This window comes from Leptonotus elevatus, chromosome 6 (assembly GCF_054856555.1).
Source record: "Leptonotus elevatus isolate MCC_2025b chromosome 6, RoL_Lele_1.0, whole genome shotgun sequence".
Taxonomy (NCBI): domain Eukaryota; kingdom Metazoa; phylum Chordata; class Actinopteri; order Syngnathiformes; family Syngnathidae; genus Leptonotus; species Leptonotus elevatus.
This window is the reverse complement of record NC_141244.1, coordinates 24,463,381-24,484,173: the sequence shown is the minus strand read 5'-3', so window position 1 is coordinate 24,484,173 and position 20,793 is coordinate 24,463,381. Positions and strand designations below refer to the sequence as shown.

The following is a 20,793-nucleotide window of genomic DNA, read 5'->3' as shown; positions in this document are numbered from 1 at the left end:
TCCTCCCCCAGCAGATCCGTATCTTTTTTTTCTTCTTTTTCTTTTAATCACCTAAAACAATCATGTCATAATGTCTTAAAGTAAACAAAAATAAATAAATAATACATTTAATCTCATCGATAGATTTCCTCGACACGCGCGCACACGACTGCAAAATGACGTCATAGCAAAAGAAGGCAACAGGACCATCTCAGTTTTGAAATGCAGCACTTTTTTTTTTTTTAATTATTCAACATTAGAAAAATTGCATTTAAAAAAAATCACATTCCCCCATGGATCTGTCCCATTTTTTTCCTTTTTTATTTATTTTAGATTTTTGTACATAAGGTATAAAATAAAAATAACCCCCTTGAAATAAGCCATTAATCATAGTCATGGGCTTGTGTAAAAATTGACAGGCAGTTGCTACAGGCAGTCCCTGCAGGGTGGGATGATGATGAGATGCATCACCAGCTGAGGCAGCACAGGTGAAGCACACAATGTTCCTCAGTAGTCGCTTCACCACGAGAGTTAACTGTTCCCCAAAAAATGGAGACTTAAAATAATAACAACACAACTTCATCTTCTTCATTTACAAACAACACAACTGAAGGGAGTGTCAACCTTGAAGTTAAATAACAGCCATAGATGAGAGCAGGTGGCAAGAGTAATTTCCTTATTCCGAACGACAAAACATTTCCATAGAATTACAAAATCAAGTATTTCTTTTCTGCGCAAATTACAAGCAAATGAACAGCAGAACATTCATGAACAAAAAGGCAATGTTGAGTCGGGTCTGTATGTTTATGTTCAGTAGCTCATAAAAGTGAGTCCACCCCTCGCATTTTTGGAAATATTTTTAAATATTTTCTTTGGACGAAGAAATTACATTTATACTACTGTAAATCGCTGGCAACAAAAGTGAGTACACCTCTATGGGTGATGAGTTATTGTGTGCGGACAGCAAATTTACATCAAAGTACTGGTCACATTTGGTCAGACATTTTCGGACAGCAAATTTATATCAAAGTACTGGTCACATTTGGTCAGACATTTTCACTGAGGGGTGTACTCACTTTTGTTGCCAGTGGTTTAATGTTGAGTTGTTGTTTTTTACAGCAGTACTGTGATGAGTTATTTGGTGTGGACAGCAACTTTACAGTTTGTACATTGACTAATTTACAAAATAGCAAAGTGCCGTTTCATTCAGGAATAGCTATAATGAAATATAAATAAAAAATAAAAGGGGTGTCCTCACTTTTGTAAGATACGACATGTGTGTGTATTGCGGTGCTTTTGTTGACCTCGCAAATGAACACCCAACATTTCAACAGTTTGTTCTTCCAAGCGTTCAGCAGCAGCCTTCTATGGTTACATTCCAAAAGTGCATTGACACCTCGCTTCCACATCATTGTTGGTGCTGTTGTTGTTTGGAGACAGAAAGTCTAAAGAATCATGACAAAAATAAAAGGAAATATTATTATTGTTTTTAGGGGCCAACAAAAGGCTCCGAACCCGTGAGTGCAAATCGTATATATCTCAGAGGATTAAAAAATAATAATAATAATAATCATACAGGAAGTTGCCCCTGACAGGCTCCCCAGTTAGCCCGTGTGGCACAATGGTCATTTTTCTTGTAAACATTTCTCCAAAAATGTTTATAAAAGCTTCCTTACTTTTTACACAAAAATATATAGAGATTTATTTTCACATGGACATACGTATATATTAGATTATATATACTTAAAGGCCTTAAAATATTTTCCATTCCACTCCTTTTGAAAGTCACAGTTCCCTTCAGCGGATTTTTTGACCTGCAAAGGAAGCAGAGAGACACTTGAACATATATATTTGTTTTTTTAAGCCAACAGAGTACGTAAAATTAAAATCCTTAGAACAGGCTGTCATTTGCATACACATGCACTAGAATGCTATCATGTCAATAGGTAGTCCTCTAGTTACGAACATCCGACTTGCGAACATTCGTAGATACGAACAAAGGCTGACTGATCTCCATAAATGCTATTTTTGCTTGCAAGTTAATATTTTTAAGTGCGCGCCTCTTCATACATTACGGTACAGTTCATTTCATTTCAGCAGCCTCACATGAACACAACTCAATAACTCCTCCACATATAAGCATATTTATTTTGTTTTTATGGCAGTGTACTTGTGTAAAAATTAAATCACATTTACTGTGAGGAAAAGTGGCTCAGATAATGGATGGATGACGGATTGATGATGCAATTAACTCATTCACTGCCATTGACGGCTAGAGATGTCAAAAATTAATTTCAACAATTTATATTGGTTTAACATTTTTTTTCCCCACTTTTGTTGAGTATGAAAACCTAGAATTTTTTTTATTCTACATTTAGAACAGATATAAAATTTGTGATTAATCTTGAGAAATTTTTCAACCACTGACGCCCTAATTTTTAATTAGCTTTATTTTTTTTAAACCCATTCACTGCCATTGACTGCAATAGACGTCAAAAATCTATTTTAACTGGGCTCGCAGTGAATGAGTTAAATATGTTTGAAATATATATATATATTTTTTTATATACGTACTGTATACAAAGTATATACTGCATATAATTGAATGAGGTATTTTTTTTAATCATTTTATATGTTTATTATTTTATTTATTTATTTAAAAAAAAATAAAAAAATTATGTAATTCGATTTACCAACAACCTCTCGGAACCCTTTGTGTTCATAAATTGAGGACTGCCTGTACTAGTAGCACACAGTTGTCAACAAATGTACGGTTCATCTCGTTGTCCTACTGGTATGCCGCCTACTAGTGACAACAAAAACGGTATTAGTACATAAACCTTCAAGCTGGCATCATTGAACAAATGCTCAATCAGTTTGAACATTTATTCTGTATCTTTATTATCCAACTTAACATTATACTAGTACGCCGTTTGCCCTTACTATTAAAAGCAATAAAATAAAATCAGCGTAGTAGGTGGGCATTTTGGTGCTACTAGTAGGGTGCAGGAGGCTACTAGTCCTGACATGTTCCATATGCCTACAAGGTGGGCCAAGTAGTGCGGTATGATCATTTACTCGTAAGGTTCATTTGCATTTCTAATGCATGTGTAAAACAAACGCTATTCTTTGGATATTTTTTAAACAAACTGTACAAGTGCGTACCGAGCCGTCGTTTAATCCTGCTTTTGCGGGCTGCGTTCCTTCTTAGGCACTAGCGCCTTCCGCAGGTACGGCGTGATTAAAAAGGCTACGAGGAAGAAGACGTGACCGCAAAAGTAGACGGAGAAGTACACCTGCAACACAAAAGTGGAGAGTCATCGTCAGGAAGTACAAAAATTCAGAATCATTGGGGGGGGGGAATACTGTATATACGGTTTTGTTGAGGCACACCACTAATATAATATTAGTCATTCTTCACAGAGGATAAAGACAACATGACTGAGTACTATATTGTCTTTCTGCATGTGTTACAGCAATATAGATGCTATCTAGTGTTAGCATTAAGACGCTAGTGGACTAAAAGGCAAACAAATAAAAAATAATAAAATAAAAAAAATAAACACAAATTAAATTTACAAATCAAACATGAATTAGAATGAAGCTTGTATAAAAAAAAATACCGCCCGTTTAAACTTTTTTGTATGTATTTACGGTTGTATTTAACTTTTAAGTAGCTTTTAATCTTTATGAACTGTTTGTTGATAAACAAATTTATAAACAAAAAGTGCAATATGATTTAATTGACACACTTTGAAACTGTGCATAATTTTACAGCGGCTTCTAATAATCCCTATTCTAGTGGAGACAGTCTACTATATCCAGTAAAAAATCCACTACAGATTAGACTGTAGATGCAATTGATGAAGTTGGCCGCCAAGGACTACTTTTGTCTAATTGAAGGTCCTCAATTCAAACAATGCTCAGCAACATGATGTCATCAGAATTTTTTTGTTTGTTTGTTTTTCCAGTGAATAATGGAGGATAGGTTCCCCAACCCAATTTATTTATTTGTAATCAATGAATTTACTACAGCAACCGACGATATAGAGGTAGTGAATAAATGTCGTAACAGGCAGTAAAAGGTGTTGCAGCTAAGGAAAATGTTTAATTTTAATTTTAAATCACTTCCTTTCACAAATGCCAGTCAAGTGTCATCTTCATCACCTGCGATTCCCATGGCAACCCCTCGACTTCCTCTGGAAACGGAAAAGGCTGTTTTTTGTGTGTGTTTTTTTTAACGAATCTTCAGAAGCTATTTCTGTTCACTGTCTTCACAAACAAGTCCCAGTAGGACCCGTGCCAATTCACCATCTCGTATTCGCCACTAATGTCTTAAACTGCCCTTCTAATTTTAGAATGCATTACGACAGGCGCATTACGTGCACCTTTTAAAAGCAGCGGCTGGGAACTTTTCTGTTATTAGCGACCATAGCCGCTAAAGCCATAATGAATTTATGAACGAATACGAGGCTACAGTTGAACAAATGTTTACTCTTATGCTGGGTAATATGGGCATTTGTAGCGTAGATGTATTTTTAACTCATTCACTGCCATTGACAGCTATAGACGTCAAAAAATCATTTGAACATATTTCTATTAGTTTAAATTTTTTTTCCACTTTTGTTAACAAAAGTATGAAAACCTATAATTTTTTTATTGTACATTGAGAACAGATATCAAATTTGTGATTAATCGTGAGTTAACTAGTGAAGTCATGCGATTAATTACGAATACAATTTTTAATCGCCTGACGCCCCTAATTTTTAATAATCTTTTCTCTTCTTTTTTTTTTTATCGCATCAGGTGATTACATTTTTTAATTGTAATTAATTGCATGACGATTAATTACAAATTTGATATCTAAATGTACAAAAAAAAATCTAGGTTTTCATACTCTTGTTAGCAAAAGTGGACAAAAATGTTAAACTAATAGAAATTGTTCAAATGAATTTTTGACGTCTATAGCCGCCAATGGCAGTGAATGAGTTAATAACCGCTCCTCTGAGGTTGTTTTGGTTTGTAGAATTGAATGTTGAGCTGGATCAACAAGGCCACGCGGGCAGTCGTTCCCCAACCTTGAAAAACAGCTTCACTGCCAGCTGGAAGGTGCAACTGGCTGCTGAAAAGGAGACGAGCGTATCTGTTGCTGCCGTGGGGAGCCGCAAAATATTTAGTGGCCCCAGCCAGGACAGCTTTTACGTACAGTTAGAGCTGAGGCTAGTGTGGTTAATTGAAGCCAGTTTAGAGCATTCTGCTATTTTCAAGAGCAACATGATGTTGTGTTCAATGATTATACACACACAAAATGAAAGTATAGACTCTCTTCCTTACACCAGGAAAAAAAAAAAAAGTTTGTCATTCCTCCCAGTGGACTCGCATGTGCTGATCTCATGTCTAAAATGGGGCATGGATGTCATCTACCGGTGGTTGTGCATCAGCAAAGTTGTTTCCAAGTTTGAAATTTACAGTAGACATCCATTCTCATTGAAAAAACTTAATTGATCATTCTTTCAATTCTGACAAATTATTATTATGGCCACACTGAAAATAAAAGAAAGTGGCACCTAGGAGGCATTGTCTTAAGGTAATGTAATGACAATTATATTATTGAAAATATATTACTTAATTTTCGTAATTTTATGGCATTAAATGAGAAAATAGACAACTTTTTGCTGGGAATATTACAACTTTTGACTTTCATCGAAATTAATTAACTTTTTTCCCCTCAAAAATATACAACATTTTTGTTGAAAATTTGACCCTTCTTACTTTAATCACTAAAATACACAACTTTTTTCTTGAAAATATACAACTTAACTTCTATAATTACAACTTCAGAATCTGAATTTGCTGACTTTTTTAATACCCAAAATATTCAAAAAAAATTGAAAACTTTACCCTTGCAGAATTACCACTTTACCCCACCCCAAAAATTACCAGATTAACCCCCAAATTTTTTTTTAATAACTTTCTTTTCTTAATATTATAACCTTAATCATCGTTATATTTATATAATTATTTTTCTCGTATTATTACAAATCTAACCGTGAAATGTTTTTTTATATAATTTTATTCTCGTACAACAATCAAAAACACATTTACATAAATATATATATATATATTACTCTTTTCACAATATTAAAAATAATATTTTGGTCATGTTACAAGCTTAACCTTGAAAATATACATTTTATCTTGGAAATATAAAACCTTTTATTTTGAAAATATGCATGTCTATATTTTTAAAAGTCCAATTTTAATCTTGTTGCATATGTTTTAGGTTAGGTTGGCCCAAATACTAAAACGACGACAACAAAACGCTACATATGAAAAAACATAACACGACTTAAGTCATCTTTTTATGTTAATATCTGGATTTTTCATGTACCTTGAGCCATTTGTCGTAAGTGAAGATGCAGAAGGGCACCAGCGCGTAGCCCATGAAGAGCCAGTGGATGAACTGCTGGATGACGTAGATGAGCGGGTAAAGTGGCCCGCTGGCCAAATGGATCAACATTGGACTGTCCCGCACCAATGCCTGATACTGTCACACAAAGAACATGCAATTACATACACACACCAGTAATGACTTTGCCTCTGCCAAATTAAGACCAGAGTCAATATTTAATAATAGGCGCATTTAACAGTGAGGTGCATTGGATCAATATGCTTTAGTCAGTTAAGAACAAGAAGCGGAAGTCTCTTCATTAAAAAGGTTGAGCAGGTTTAAATGAGGCAAACACAGATAATGATTACTTGGAAATGAGTTATCCGCTGATGGTTTGATAAGAATGATAATAGCGGAACCAACCTGTCGCTCAACAGTGATGATGAAGAACTCCATGGAGAAGCACATGAGATATCCCGAGTGAAGACCGTGCCATATTGTCAAGAAGAGTAGAGTGGACACATGGGAGAGCGTCTTGTTGCCCAAGAACTTCAGCCGCTTAAACACATGCCTGGAAAACCAAAACAAAGAAACTAATTGGACTGGCTATCTTATAAAAAAATAATATTGAACTCTCAACTTAGAACTTATTTCTACTTTAGTTACAACAATTTATTGGAGCAATGTACATCATAGTATCTTAATACATTAATTTATTTATTTTATACATTTCTCAATTAAATGTATAAAAGATCCAGCGTTAAACAACAAACAATTTTAACAATAAAAAATAACCGCATACTGTGGTTTTTTTCTTCTTCCTCAGTGCAAAGCTCTTGTGCATAAAAACAAAATGGCTGAACAGCAAATTAACATGAACTCATTCACTGCCATTGACTGCTATAGACGTCAAAAATTCATTTGAACTATTTCTATTAGTTTAACATTTTTTCCCACTTTTGTTAACAAAAGTATGAAAACCTAGAATTTTTTTAATTGTATTAGAACAGACATAAAATGTTTGATTAATCGTGAGTTAACTAGTGAAGTCATGCGATTAATTACAATTACAAATTGTAATCGCCTGATGCCCCTAATTTTTAATAATCTTTTCTGAAAAAAGAAAGAAAAAGATTAGTAAAAATTAAACAAAAAAAGTTTTGTTTTTTAAAAAAGAAAAGATTATTAAAAATTAGGGGCATCAGGCGATTGCAATTTGTAATCGTAATTAATCGCATGACTTCACTAGTTAACTCACAAATTATTCACAAATTTGTTATCTGTTCTAAAAAAAATCTAGGTTTTCATACTCTTGTTAACAAAAATGGGAAAAAATGTTATATAGAAATAGTTAAAATTATTTTTTATAAAGTCTATAGCTGTCAATGGCAGTGAAAGAGTTAAGTGGGAAAAAAAATAAACTCACTCAAAATTTTAAGATTATTCATGTTACTGTTTGTCCTGCATGTCATTCCAAATAAGCAAAGAATTATTAGTCCTACTTGCGTTGTAGTATAAGACACGTCTGCCATCTAGTGGTGAAGTGTGATATTACAACTTAAAACTATACAGCGGAACCCCGTTATTTGCGGTAAGTGTGTGTATAATTGATGATGGACATTGAAAATGCATTAGGGGGGGGGGGGGGAACTATCTATTTTTTGTAATACAATAAATAACCAAATAAAATAAAGCAAAAATAAATATATATATAAAAAAATGAAATAAATAAAATAAAAGAGTAAAATAAACTCCCCCAAAAAATTATCCATAAATCTGCAATACAAATTTTCCACAAAGAACCCTTGGTGTGGAGCACAAGTATGCGGGGGTCCCCTGAAACTTCAAACATGTCTTCTCAATGTTTCTTCCTTGCCCGTGAGGTCCTTTGAGACTCTTTTGTGATTACGGAATACATACATAAACTTGACTTAGACTTGATCCATGCCTGCTAATTGGGCCCAAACGTGTTTCTAGTGAGACGCAGTGATTTATGACTAACGTTTAATTGTATACTAGAAGGCCAAAAGTGGCATCGGTCCTGGAAAGAACGTTTTTATTTCAACAAAGTCATTCTTCCCTTAAAGATACAAAATAAATATTGTAAAGTCTCTCCATGCTTGCACCTGTCCCATCTTGCATAATGCGTTCCGATAAAAGAGCGGATGGAATGTGACTACGAAGGAGCGCCTTTTGAAGCGCCGCCACGTCGGCTTCATCCATATTTCAGCTATCAGCGGACGTTAAATAATGCACTTTTCTTTACTGGCTGTCGTACTAACCTGGCGACCCAAGCGTTGGTGTTGATGTTAAAGGAGGCGATGGTCTGGCCAAAGAGAGGCGTGGTCTCGAAAAGCCACACCTTCATGTTGGCGCAAGCGTCCCATTGGGGCTCGCCGTCCCTCGGGCCGTCATAGCCGAGCCCGGTCAAGATGCACACGCCCTCCTGCAAACACATCATCATCGATATCACTGTGCATCTCGAATCACAGCAGGAATTCTTATATTGGATAGTGATGAATGTTTAGAGTGCTTTAAAGAAGTCAACCTTAACCTTAAACATTTCTTGACAATAATATGTTACATGTGACCTCACTAGTCTAAAAATGACATTCTGATTAACTCATTCACTGCCATTGACGGCTATAGACGTCAAAAGTTCATTTGAACTATTTCTATTAGTTTTAACATTTTTTTCCACTTTTGTTAACAAGAGTATGAAAAAAAATATTGTACATTTAGACCAGATAGAAAATGTGTGATTAATCATGAGTTAACTATTGAAGTCAGGCAATTTATTGCAAATAAAAACATTTAATCGCCTGACGCCCTAATTTTAATAATCTTTTCTTTTTTTGAAAAAATATTATTTAAAAAAAAGAAAAGATTATTCCAAATTAGGTTTTTGAAAAAAAAAGATTGAAAAAAAAGAAAAGATTATTATAAATTAAGTCGGCAGGCGATTACAATTTTAATTGTAATTAATCACTTGACTTCAATAGTTAACTCACCATCAATCTCAAATTTTATATCTGTTCTAAATGTACAATAAAAACATTTTTCTAGGTTTTCATACTCTTGTTAAAAGTGGAAAAGATGTTAAACTAACAGAAATAGTTCAAATGAATTTTTGACGTCTTAAGCCGTCAATGGCAGTGAATGAGTTAATATTACGATACAGCCCTTTTTATCCATCTCAGGGGGCGGCCATTTTGCCACTTGCTGTCGGCTGAAAATGACATCACAGTTGCTCAGGGCTCAGGCAACGATATATCACAGCTCACCTGTTTTCTGAAGCTGCACTTTGATTGGTTGTTATCTGAGACCAGTGAGCAACCGTGATGTCATTTTCAGTCGACAGCAAGTGACAAAATGGCCGCCTTCTGATATCGATACAAACTGCTGGATTTTGATGCTTAACTCATATTCCATTAATGCAATATTAACCAAAATACCATATTTAGATTAATGGGGCTCCATAGAACATATTATTGTCAATATTTTATTTTTATTTTTTGGGGGGGGGTAAGTAATAAATCGTTTGCTGTTTAGCTTCTTGTTAGAGAACAGCAATTACAGATAATATGTATTAAAAAGTTCAGAGAAGGACCCATTGAGCCATTTTCAGTAGTGAAAAGTTAATATTTTGTCTATAATTAATTTGATAACGTCATTATATTTCATGTACAACAGAAACCTTTAAAAACATTTTTGCCCACTTGCTGTCGACTGAAGATGACATCACCTGTGCTGAGGAAGTAGGTAACGACCAATCATGACTCACCTGTTTTCTGGGTTTGGTCAGCAAACTGAGCCATGATTGGTCGTTATCTATTTCCTCAGCACAGGTGATGTCATCTTCAGTCGACAATTTTTTTTTTTAAAGGTATTAATTGAACATGAAAAATAATGAAGGTAACACATTAATTATAGACAAAATATTAACTTTTCACTGCTGAAAATGGCTCAATGAGTCAAGTATGCCTTTAAGTTCACATGTAAAAATTAGTGTTTTTTTAGGTTCATTCAGAAATGTCACCCAAAAGCCAAATATAAGTTTTTGATACAACTCTTGCATTCACTCTCATTAATATATATATATATATATATTTTTTAAACATCATCAACATCATGCAGATGGTCGTTCACACTTACGGCTATGAGCCAGCAGCAGACATATCTATACAATATGATTTTAGCCCAAATCATAATGAATATGCAGCGAAACCAGAATGGATGAGCCTGTGGAGAAAACACAAAAGTGACACAAGCGGGGGGGAAAAAAAAACAAAAGATCGTTGAAAATTGAAATGCCAACACTCACGTCATACTCATCCGTCATGAAGTAGCTCTCTTGGTAATGAGGACTAAATATTGCAAATATGACCAGAAAGAGAAAACCCAGAGAGAATCTCTTTACAGCTGGTACCACGCTGGAAGAGGGATAAAACATAAAAAGGTGAAGGGAAGATGAAGCTCTCCATCTGCTGACAGTGTCTTTGGGCTAGCAACCTCTCTTACCTGTTCGGAGGCTTTCCCGGGCGGTCGCTGAGCTCCCCCGCCACCAGCTTCTGGTAGCTGCGCAGCGTGAACTGCGGGCCCACCAGGAAGCCGCCGTAGAAGTAAGAGAAGCCGAGCACCTCCAGCAGCGAGGGCACGCACTGCAAAGCGGCGCTCTTCTGCTGTGCGTTCAGCTCCGCCTAATCATTGAGGATTGGACGTCAGCAGAGAAACATTTGATGACGATCAGCTGGGGGGGGGGGGGCGGGGGGGTTCTGATTGCAAGCTTGGGTGGCTGCGTGAAATCCATATTTTGTTCAAGAATGAGTCAAGATTCTATCAAACTAGGAACGCAACTGATGTGCAACTAATACAGAGCAATGTCATTGTTTTCAATTTTCAATCAGTGAACTGCACTTACTGGTCATAACATTAGGTACACCTGCATAATCCAATATAATGCTAAATTTAACTGTGTTCATTATTGAGCCGTTTCTACTATTTTCAACCCTAAATAAGCAATTTCATACGCTGTGCGAAGCTTTAAGAAAGCTAACAAAAAAAAAACTTTCTAAGGACTCAGATTTAGTAAATCGAGTGGATATAAAAAGTCTACACACCCCTGTTCTCGTGACAAGTTTTTGTAATACATAAAATGATCTCAAGATAAATCCTTTCAAAAAGTTCAGGGAGCTCCCAGGACATGTCTTAATATTGAAACCTTAAGATCTGAAACCTTAAGACAGAGGGGAGAATTTTGAAAACTTAAAAAAGTTGTGTTAGCGCAAAATCTTCAGGCTTCTGTTCACTCTAAAAAGAGAATTGTTTAACCAATTTAAGATTAAACTGAGAATTGTTGACCAACTTCATAAAATTGCTTCCAGTGTAACACATAAATTGAATTAAGTTAATCCAAAGTGAATATATTACATTTAATGAATTTATAATTAATTAAACTTAATATATTCACTTTGGATTAACTTAATATATCACTTTGGATTAACTTAATTTAAATCGTATATTACAATTTAAAAAAGTTTATTCAGTTGGTCATCAATTCTCCGTTTAATCTTAAATTGGTTCAACAATTCCCTTTTTAGAGTGTGGAAAGCAAAAACAAATGTCACAAAAAGCCTACTAGAACATCTGAACTTTATATGCGGCACTTTAAATAGTGTCTGACAGGTGTGTGCTCACTCCCATTTCACGAGTTTGAATATGGTTGCTTCATTTTGAACACAGCCAGATCCCTTCATAGGGGGGTGTGCACACTTACGCAACCACATTATTACATTATTTCTTAATACAAAAAAACAAATACATATTTGATTGTATTGTTGAAGTTCGTGTCAACAATGGATCAAGTTAAAGTAAATTTATCTCGGGCTCGTTTATTTATACCACAAAACTATGTGACGCTCACATGAATGGCACATGCAGGTGTACCTAATGCAGTGGCCGCTGAGTGCGCGTGGAAAAGACAAACAAAAGGCAGAAAGGAAAGCAACGACATCAACCAACTCACTGGTTCTTTCCCGCCGTCATAGTAATCAAATGCCAAACCTGAAATCAGAAAGCGTAAAAACGGGCGTAAGGAACCGTGTTAGGGTGACTAATGAGTGAAATCACGACCTTTAGCAAGGACGGACAGCGTGCACGAGCGGTTAATGGTCGTGATAAAGCGCTGATAGATGGCGGTTGTAAAACAGAAAGCGAGGCGTGCGTCGGCCGGAGGTGGTTACCAATGAGTTTGAGCGCGAGGACGCAGTGAGGCATCGTCCACTTGATGTCGTACTCCTCTGTCGCTGTGAAGTAATAGCCTGCCAGCAGGTATAACTACAGGGGAAATAATTAAAAACAAAACATAAGAATGACTGGGCGGGTGGGGGGGGGGGGGCACTTTAGCCCACATGTGAGGACAAGAAAACGTTCAGAACTCATTCGCTCAATTAAAGTGTCGTACCAGGAGCAAGGAAAACGAGTTACTCATTAACGGGCGATAGCGATTGCAATGGTGGAAAGGAACATCGAGCAAAGACTGGAGAAACAATGAGGACGAAAAGGAGGACTTTCACCCTCGAAAAATCGACTGCGTACACAAAAAAAGTCTTGAGACGCCTCTTAATGATTTCATCAAGTAGAAAGCAGGTTTTTAAAGGGAGCGTCTGCTTCAGAAAAACAAACTAAATAAACATCAACGTAACCTGCAAATTAAGCTTCCATCTATGTAATAACAAAATGGATGCATTTTAGACTAAGAAATAATTAGAAGTTTTAATGTAAAATATGTAAAACAGTAGGCTAAATTATGTATGGGACTGCTCAACTATGAAGAAAAAATTTAACACGATTAGGACAATCATTTGTATTTTGCGACAAAACAAGAAAATGTTTAAACATATAAAAAATATTAAAACAAATACATTTCTTTGAAACACTATAATTATACAAGTTCCTTTTGGACCAAACAATATTTATTAACTAATTTACTGCCATTGACGGCTTTTGAAGTCAAAAATGTATTTGAAATATTTCTATTAGTTTAACATTTTTGTCCACTTTTGTTAACAAGAGTATGAAAACCTAGATTTTTTTTATTGTACATTTAGAACAGATATACAATTTATGATTAATCGTGAGTAAACTAGTAAAGTCATGCGATTAATTACGATTAAAAATTGTAATCGCCTGACGCCCCTAATTTTTAATAATCTTTTCTCTTTTCTTTTTTTTTCTTTTTTAAATCGCATCAGGCGATTACATTTTTTAATTGTAATGACTTCAATAGTTAACTCACGATTAATCAGAATTTTTTTATCTGTTCTAAATGTACAAGATTTTTTTTCTAGGTTTTCATACTCTTGTTAATAAAAGTGGGGGGGAAATGTTAAACTAATAGAAATAGTTCAAATGAATTTGACGTCTATAGCCGTCAATGGCAGTGAATAAGTTAAATAAGTCATTTTAAAATAAAAAAAGGCGCAAATATATCAATTTAAACAACTCAAAATTAACATTAATAATCTCTCTTTTTTTTACAATGATGCTGATTTTGGAATTGTTGAGGGTAATAATTAAAATTGTAATTGAATTTCGATGAATTGCACGCCCTAATTATGTATATGATGCAGTGATTGCTCAGCATTTGTTGATTTGTAATTTCATTTAGGCATTGTAATACATTTCAAAATAAAACCTGTGAATGTTTAAACAGTGTTAGGATCAGCCCACAATTTAAAAGTGTGAAATGTGGGGAACTGCTGGCCTGAGTGTAATATAAAAATTTTTTTAATCTATATTTCTTAACAAATAGTAAAAAAAAAACACTTTTTATTTTAATTATAGGAAAACTATATTTAATACCAACGTGGATGTGACATTATAGAAAGACAGAGATGACATAACTAAGATAGAATCATTGCAATTACATTGAATTCAACTTTTTTTTTTTGCATCTTCAAGAACAGTTTGTATATTTTTAACTGAATTATTATTGATGTATGTCGTCTTAAATTTCCTATATTTAAGAGCAGTGTTCATGTTTAAATGGTGCATAGCGTACAGGGAATAAAAATAAACGGAATAATTTACTACGTTGCAAGTATTTTGTATTTGGAACATGGTATGGATGCAATTCCTATTTCTTGAAGGTATTTTCTGTGTTAAATACTTTTTTTTTTTTTTACTTCCTTTACAACAAGCAGAGTACACAAGTTTAATTCTGAGAAATAATAAAACTGCTTTCTACGCAGTCTCATTTATTACCCCACAGAATGTTCACATATTGAATGTAATGACTTAAGTATTGGTGCTTGTGTTAAAAAAAATAAAAATAAATAAGCAGTGTCTTATTTTTATTATTATTATTATTATTATTATTTTTTCACATGAGAACGTCTCACCATTTGAAAGATGAAACTGCTCAGGATGGCCGTGACCGTCCTTCCCATGAGCCTCAGCATCAGGAACTGCGCAAGGACGCATACCGCCGAGTGATAGATCTGGGAACCTGTCAGAAACGAAAGCAGAGCAGCTCAATTGGACTTGTTGGACTCTACGCGATTGGGTTGATTCTACAAGTGAGGGTGACGAGCTATCAGACACACTTGGTCGGTGCAACAAGCTTTTCAAGTCTTAACACAAGGAGGCGAGATTAGGCAACAGACCTGCTGTGAGACCCGAAGTGCAGCCAGAAAGAATAAAAAGAGGGGAAGAAGAGAGAAAGGATCAATGTTAACGCGAGTGACAAAGTCAATGCAACCTTTTAGAAGGTACTTTTTTTTCTTTTTCTTTTTTTCTTCCTGTGAGGCCACCACAGAAACGCACCATGGTTAGCAAAGAGGAAACCACACACATGCTTATGCACACACATATGCGTGTCTGTCCAGGCTGATAAAAAAAAATTGGGGTGGGGGGGGGGGGGTTTGCATGATAATGGTGAGCTGTGATAAATCCCAACGGTAATTCCTGTCTTATGCATATTTGCCACAATATCAGACATGGAGCAACCTCGCTGCTCAGCACAAAATAAGTCAAGGGTCGACAAAGCGTGGCCCGCTTAATTTTTTTTTAATCTTGCCAACCAAGCATTTATATTTTTAACAGCCCTGTATTATTTGCTGTATTAGGTTAGCTATTTTACTTTTAAAAGGGGTACTTAGAATGTTCTCACTGTGCATGTTACACTTAAAAAAAAATGTTTTAATCCAGTACATTACATTTGTTAAGTATAGTTCAGTTATCATTTAACTTTTAAAGCAATTTTCACCTTAAACCTTAATTTAGGTACTTAAAAAAAAATATATATATATATATATAAACCAATGCGTCTTAATTGAATCGTTCTTTTCATTATTTAAATAAACATATGAATTAAATTGTTACATTATACTTAAATTGTTCATATTGTTACAGTGGCTTATAAAAATCTGAAATATACTTCCTAGGAATAATACCCATTTTAGTTTTTTTTTAATAAATACTACACTACTGTATTTCAATGTTGGCCATTGTGGTTGTACGTAGAGGGTTGAGTATTTTTTTTAGGTAATACTTTGTGTAAAATGTTTTGATATCCACTGATTTTACATACACTTTTTAATTGTTTATTTCGTTATTGTTCTTAACACAATCTACGAATGAGCTGGCCTTGGACCATGTAAAATAAATAAATAAATAAATTTGTTAATTAATAAATCAATCAATCTAATATGGCCCCTGAGCAAAAAAAAAAAAAAAAAAGGTCCTACTCTGATATAATTGAACTTTTCATGATCCTTTCTAACGTTCATCAAAGTTAATTAACATTAAGTGTAAACTTGTATGACAGCAGTCGCTGTATCGTTACAGTTGTAAGAAGGCCAGTTTGAATTTGTAACAGATTCTGTTATAATTGACCCCTATGTTAAAAAATATTTATTAAAACGACGACGACTTAACCAGCGTAAATAAACCGAATTGTCGTCGGTTTTAAAAGTTCCACTGCACTTGTACATACTTCCTCCTCTTGGAAAGACTTTTTTCTAAGCTAATGGGTGAAGTTAAAAAAAACAAAAAAAACGCATTGTGAATTTGTGATAGTAATGCATTGCAACAGCTGTATAGAAACCAAGAACAAATAAATTATTATTACTATTACATCCAATCCAAGTTACACTGAGAAAATTTTATTTAGCTTTTTGTTTAAAGTCCCTAATCCACAAATGGGTTACTGTAAGCAGCCTGGGGAGTTCCTCTCCATAAATAACTGAATTTGTTGAAAAACCTTTCAACTCGCATTCAAGCGAGACTGCTTTGCATGCAAATAAGACCCAAATGCACAGCGGTGGCTTTAGGTGGTGAGCCACCGCTAGGAGAAGCGGCAATGTCAGCCCGCGGAAATGTTAATCCCAAATCTCGCATGCAAAAAAAAAAAAAAAAAGAAGGAAAAAAATAAATAGACGCTCTCATGAGCCCAGAGATATTCTCAAGACAGAGGTAAGAAACTGATTTGAAATTCCACTGAAAAGGCACGAGTGGTGATAAAGTTGGGACTAGTATCTACACATTTACATATCGAGGGCCTTAATGCAAGTAGAATTTGATTTGGGCTCTACCTCTCACAAAAAATGATTGATTGATCCTCAAACTTTTGGGTGGGCTGTTCGCGGCTCGGAGGTCTAAGTTCTAAATACAGCGAGCGGCGGCTATGTTAAGAACACTTACGAGCTGACATTGAAGGCAATTATAAGCGGTGGAAAGTGTTTACTGATGCGTTTATCCTGTGCTGTGGAGTGTATTCATTGGCTGATATTTCCTCACTGGTCTGCTTGGAAACACTGGCCTACGGTATACGTGCTTCATTTTAAATATGTCAAGCACAAAAAAACAACAACAACAACAACAAAAGATAGTTGGACAAATGAATTCACATGTATAACGGAACGTATGGTGTTCCATAGGGTTCAATTCTGGGGGCCTCTGCTGTTTTCATTGCATCTGCTGCTTTTGCGTTTCATTTTAAGAAGAAAAAAAAAGCGGTGGTTGTTTTTAAAAAGTGCTCGATATCCTTAATGTCTTAAATTAAAAAAATAAAATAAAATAACATCCATTCAAGTGCTGTCGATTGCTTTGAGAAGCATAGAGAAATGCTAAATTGTGCACTTCATCGAGGGCTGCTCGATTATGAAGAAAATATGAATCACAATTAATTTGGTAATAATTGAAATTACGATTACGACAATCATTAGTTTTTTGGTACAAAATTGTAAAAAATGTAAAAAATATTAAGAAAAAATACATTTCTTTGAAACACTTTAGTTACGCAACTACCTTTTGGACCAAACAAGATCTATTAAATTAGTATTTTTAAAAATAAAAAAGGTGCAAATATATAAATTTAAACAACTCAAAATTAGTATTAATAATCTTATTTTTGAAGGAGCTGGATTTTGTAATTGTCCATATTGCTGATGTGATGTCAACTGCCAACTTAAGACTTTTTCGCTGAATGTTATTATTGAGGCCTTTTTATTTATTTATTGTTTTTAGTGTATATTTTCATTCATTGACTGGATGTTATCACTTTCTGTCATCTTTGTATTTTTTTTCTTATAGTCCTAGGGGAGGGTTGTATGTTGATATGTCTGTTGATGATCTGTGCATAAATTGTCTATGTATTTGAAATTGATCAATAAAGTTTCCCCCCCGATTTTATAATAATTGAAATTGTAATTGAATTTCGATTTAATTGCACAGCCATAACTTCATCCCTCCCAGTCAGAAGATGCTGCGGCTGTTGAAGAGGCCACAACCGACACTTTACAAACTTGGTGGTTGACATTAGAGTGTCATGTGACCTGGTCCAGCTTCTGAGCTGGAATGAGCTCAGCTTCACGTGCTGTGCTAGCGTAGTATGTAAACAGTGTCCGACCTTCAGGTTAAAACAAAGACCACATTCTTGTCATGAGAAGCTCCAGGAAACCAAAGCGACAAAAAAGAGACAGCGGAACCTCTAAAGTTGATTATATTTTCAAAAACGATTTGTATTTATTATAAACATGTAAGTTACATGTCATGTAACTTATATTTTAAAAATAACTTTTCGGTGTTCTGCGCCAAGAGTCAAATTGCAGATCTTCTGTTATATCGTACACGTTTAGAGGTTCCACTGTAACAGGAACAGAACATAGCTGTAATAACTGCTATCATCCACACAGCCACAAATAGGCTGAAAACCTCGGGCCCGCTTTGCATCTCACCAAAGTTAAACGTGGCGAGGGCCAGTCCGGAGAACGTGTGGAACAGGTGGATAACGGTGGCGGGCTGGTGGAACAAGAAACGCCGGTAGATCAATGCGAAGGGATATCCTGTAGGAGAGAGAGAGACAGTGGAGGAAATATCAATACCGGGAACAACAAAAATGACGGTGACATCCAATACAAGTTGAGTCCATTTGTAAAAGGTAACGGAAAGGTCAGACAGACAGAGAGCCAGTGTGTAAAAGGTGAGCTAAATATAGTTTTATGAGTCTCTTAAAATCTCAGCCAATATTCCCTCTTCCCAAGTGTGTGAGGTACTTCCGCAGCATAATTAAACCCGAGTTACAAGATCAACTGCTTTCAACGTAGGAGTGTCAGTGATACTAATATTTGACACTTTTGTATCAATACTCTTATTTTAATAAAATGAAATGATGCACTGCAATGTCTATATTTTGTCCCACTTCCTTTGTTAAGCAGTGCATAAACGATGATGAAACTTTTTTTTAGATCTGTCCAATATAGCCATAAAATAAAATGTGATTTTTCTCCACAAAAATTCTGATTTTAATCATTTTTTCTCCCCTTCAATTTGAGTAAAAATGAATGAAAATGACAGTTGGAAATACGTTTTTCTCTCTGTTGGGATTTTATTTTATACAGCAACCACATAGCTATTTTAGGCAGCACTGATTCCAATTTTCTAAACTAGCTCCTCTCTGCTCACAACCATGTTGTTAGTGTAAAGAATGCACGTCAGTAGGTTTTTACAGGAAAAAAAAAACTTCAAGGCAAAAAAACTTGAATTAATTGGGGGAGAAAATGGATTCATCGCCCAGCCCATTTTTTCTTATTTCAACCTTTAAAAGGGTGTTTGCCTTCGTAAGCAAGGTTACACAAGACCCATTAAGCAATACACATGCAGACATTATCACATTTAGAGGCAGCCTTGTAACCATGCTAGCCTCGACATGTGTCAGGGCAAAGTTCTGAGGAACACACTTACAGAACATTTTCACATATTGACCATGCATTCACACTGGTTCATGTCAAGCTGGTTGGTGGAAATGCCAATTGTTAGTTTACAATTACAATGGCACAATGTTGAGCCTGGAACATATTCAGCTCGTGAAGCCTTATCAAGTGATTATCTGATGCCTTACACGACGATACTTGTTATGTCGACCACTTGATTTGAAACTAACCCCCAAAGTGACGAAATGACACACATTTATCGGCGCTCAAAAAGTTGTTTGATCGTTGACATCGATGTTGTTATTTTGAAAGCAAACACAATTGACAATTCCCCTAATGGTCTGACGTGGGTATAAAAACGCTTCTTAGCGGGTTAATTTGCGTGTGTAAACTCAGTTTGACGCTGTCACAACAATACATGGAAGACGTTTTGGTAACAGTTCCACACAACAACACGCTCGCTCCAATTAAACGAAGCCCAAAAAAACCCTCTCTAAACTAGGGTTGGCATTGCCCGAATTTGTAAGACGAAAAACTTACCAACTAAGATTGACAATATTAGGCGAACTGCAGGTTCGGAAGAACCCAAAGACTCCGATAGATTCTCCAACCAGGGAGCCGCCATCTTTACTGTGGGCGGAAACGTCTCTACGCGACGGGTCACTTAAATCTCCTGATTCGCGGCGTTCATCCACACGCTCACACACAAATACGCGCACACAAAATAGACCACGTTGCGTGGGAACCCGCCGTGGTTCGGCCCCCTCCGTCCTCTCAGAAATGGACCATTCTCCCCTCCCTCGACGTCGTCTTGTCAGCGAGCCAGTTGGGGCAACGTTGGACGACGTGCTTTTTAATATACGTCAGGTCAGCAGGAGCTGATTGGGTGAAAAAAAGAGTACCATGGTCCTCAGCCAATCATGAAGCGTGTTTTATAAATATTAAGGAGTAGTCCTTCAGATGACTAGTTTTTACAGTAGTATTACATAATAACACGTCGTCACACGTTTGGTTGTTTGGAGTTTTGCGGGTGGATGACGAGGCACCATCATGCTTTTGTTTTGTTTTTCTGCTTTTAAACACGAGAGCGTAAAATATACTCAAACGGTTAAACGGAGCATGCGTGCCTCCATGTGGCTACATGTGAGAACTACATTGGCGAGAATGTTGACAGTATCAGGGGCTGTCTGTCTTCATAAAAAGTAATGA

The 20,793-nt window shown here is 35.6% G+C and overlaps 1 protein-coding gene across 2 annotated transcripts; it reads right to left on the bottom strand.

The window, feature by feature from the left end:
* Positions 1–281: 281 nt before the first annotated feature.
* On the bottom strand, positions 282–20,415 carry lpcat3 (lysophosphatidylcholine acyltransferase 3). Of its 2 annotated transcripts, none has more exons than XM_086079491.1 (13): positions 20,125–20,415; positions 18,610–18,717; positions 14,773–14,882; positions 12,613–12,706; positions 12,396–12,433; positions 10,892–11,070; positions 10,695–10,803; positions 10,526–10,612; positions 8,653–8,816; positions 6,794–6,941; positions 6,371–6,526; positions 3,145–3,275; positions 282–1,793 (listed from the first exon to the last, which is right to left on the bottom strand). In XM_086079491.1, the coding sequence occupies exons 1-12, from the start codon at positions 20,207–20,209 to the stop codon at positions 3,156–3,158; spliced, it is 1,398 nt and encodes a 465-aa protein (XP_085935617.1). In that variant the 5' UTR covers positions 20,210–20,415; the 3' UTR covers positions 282–1,793; positions 3,145–3,155. The 2 variants fall into 2 exon arrangements, with proteins under 2 accessions (XP_085935617.1, XP_085935619.1); XM_086079493.1 differs by having other exon boundaries at positions 14,773–14,879.
* Positions 20,416–20,793: the final 378 nt, after the last annotated feature.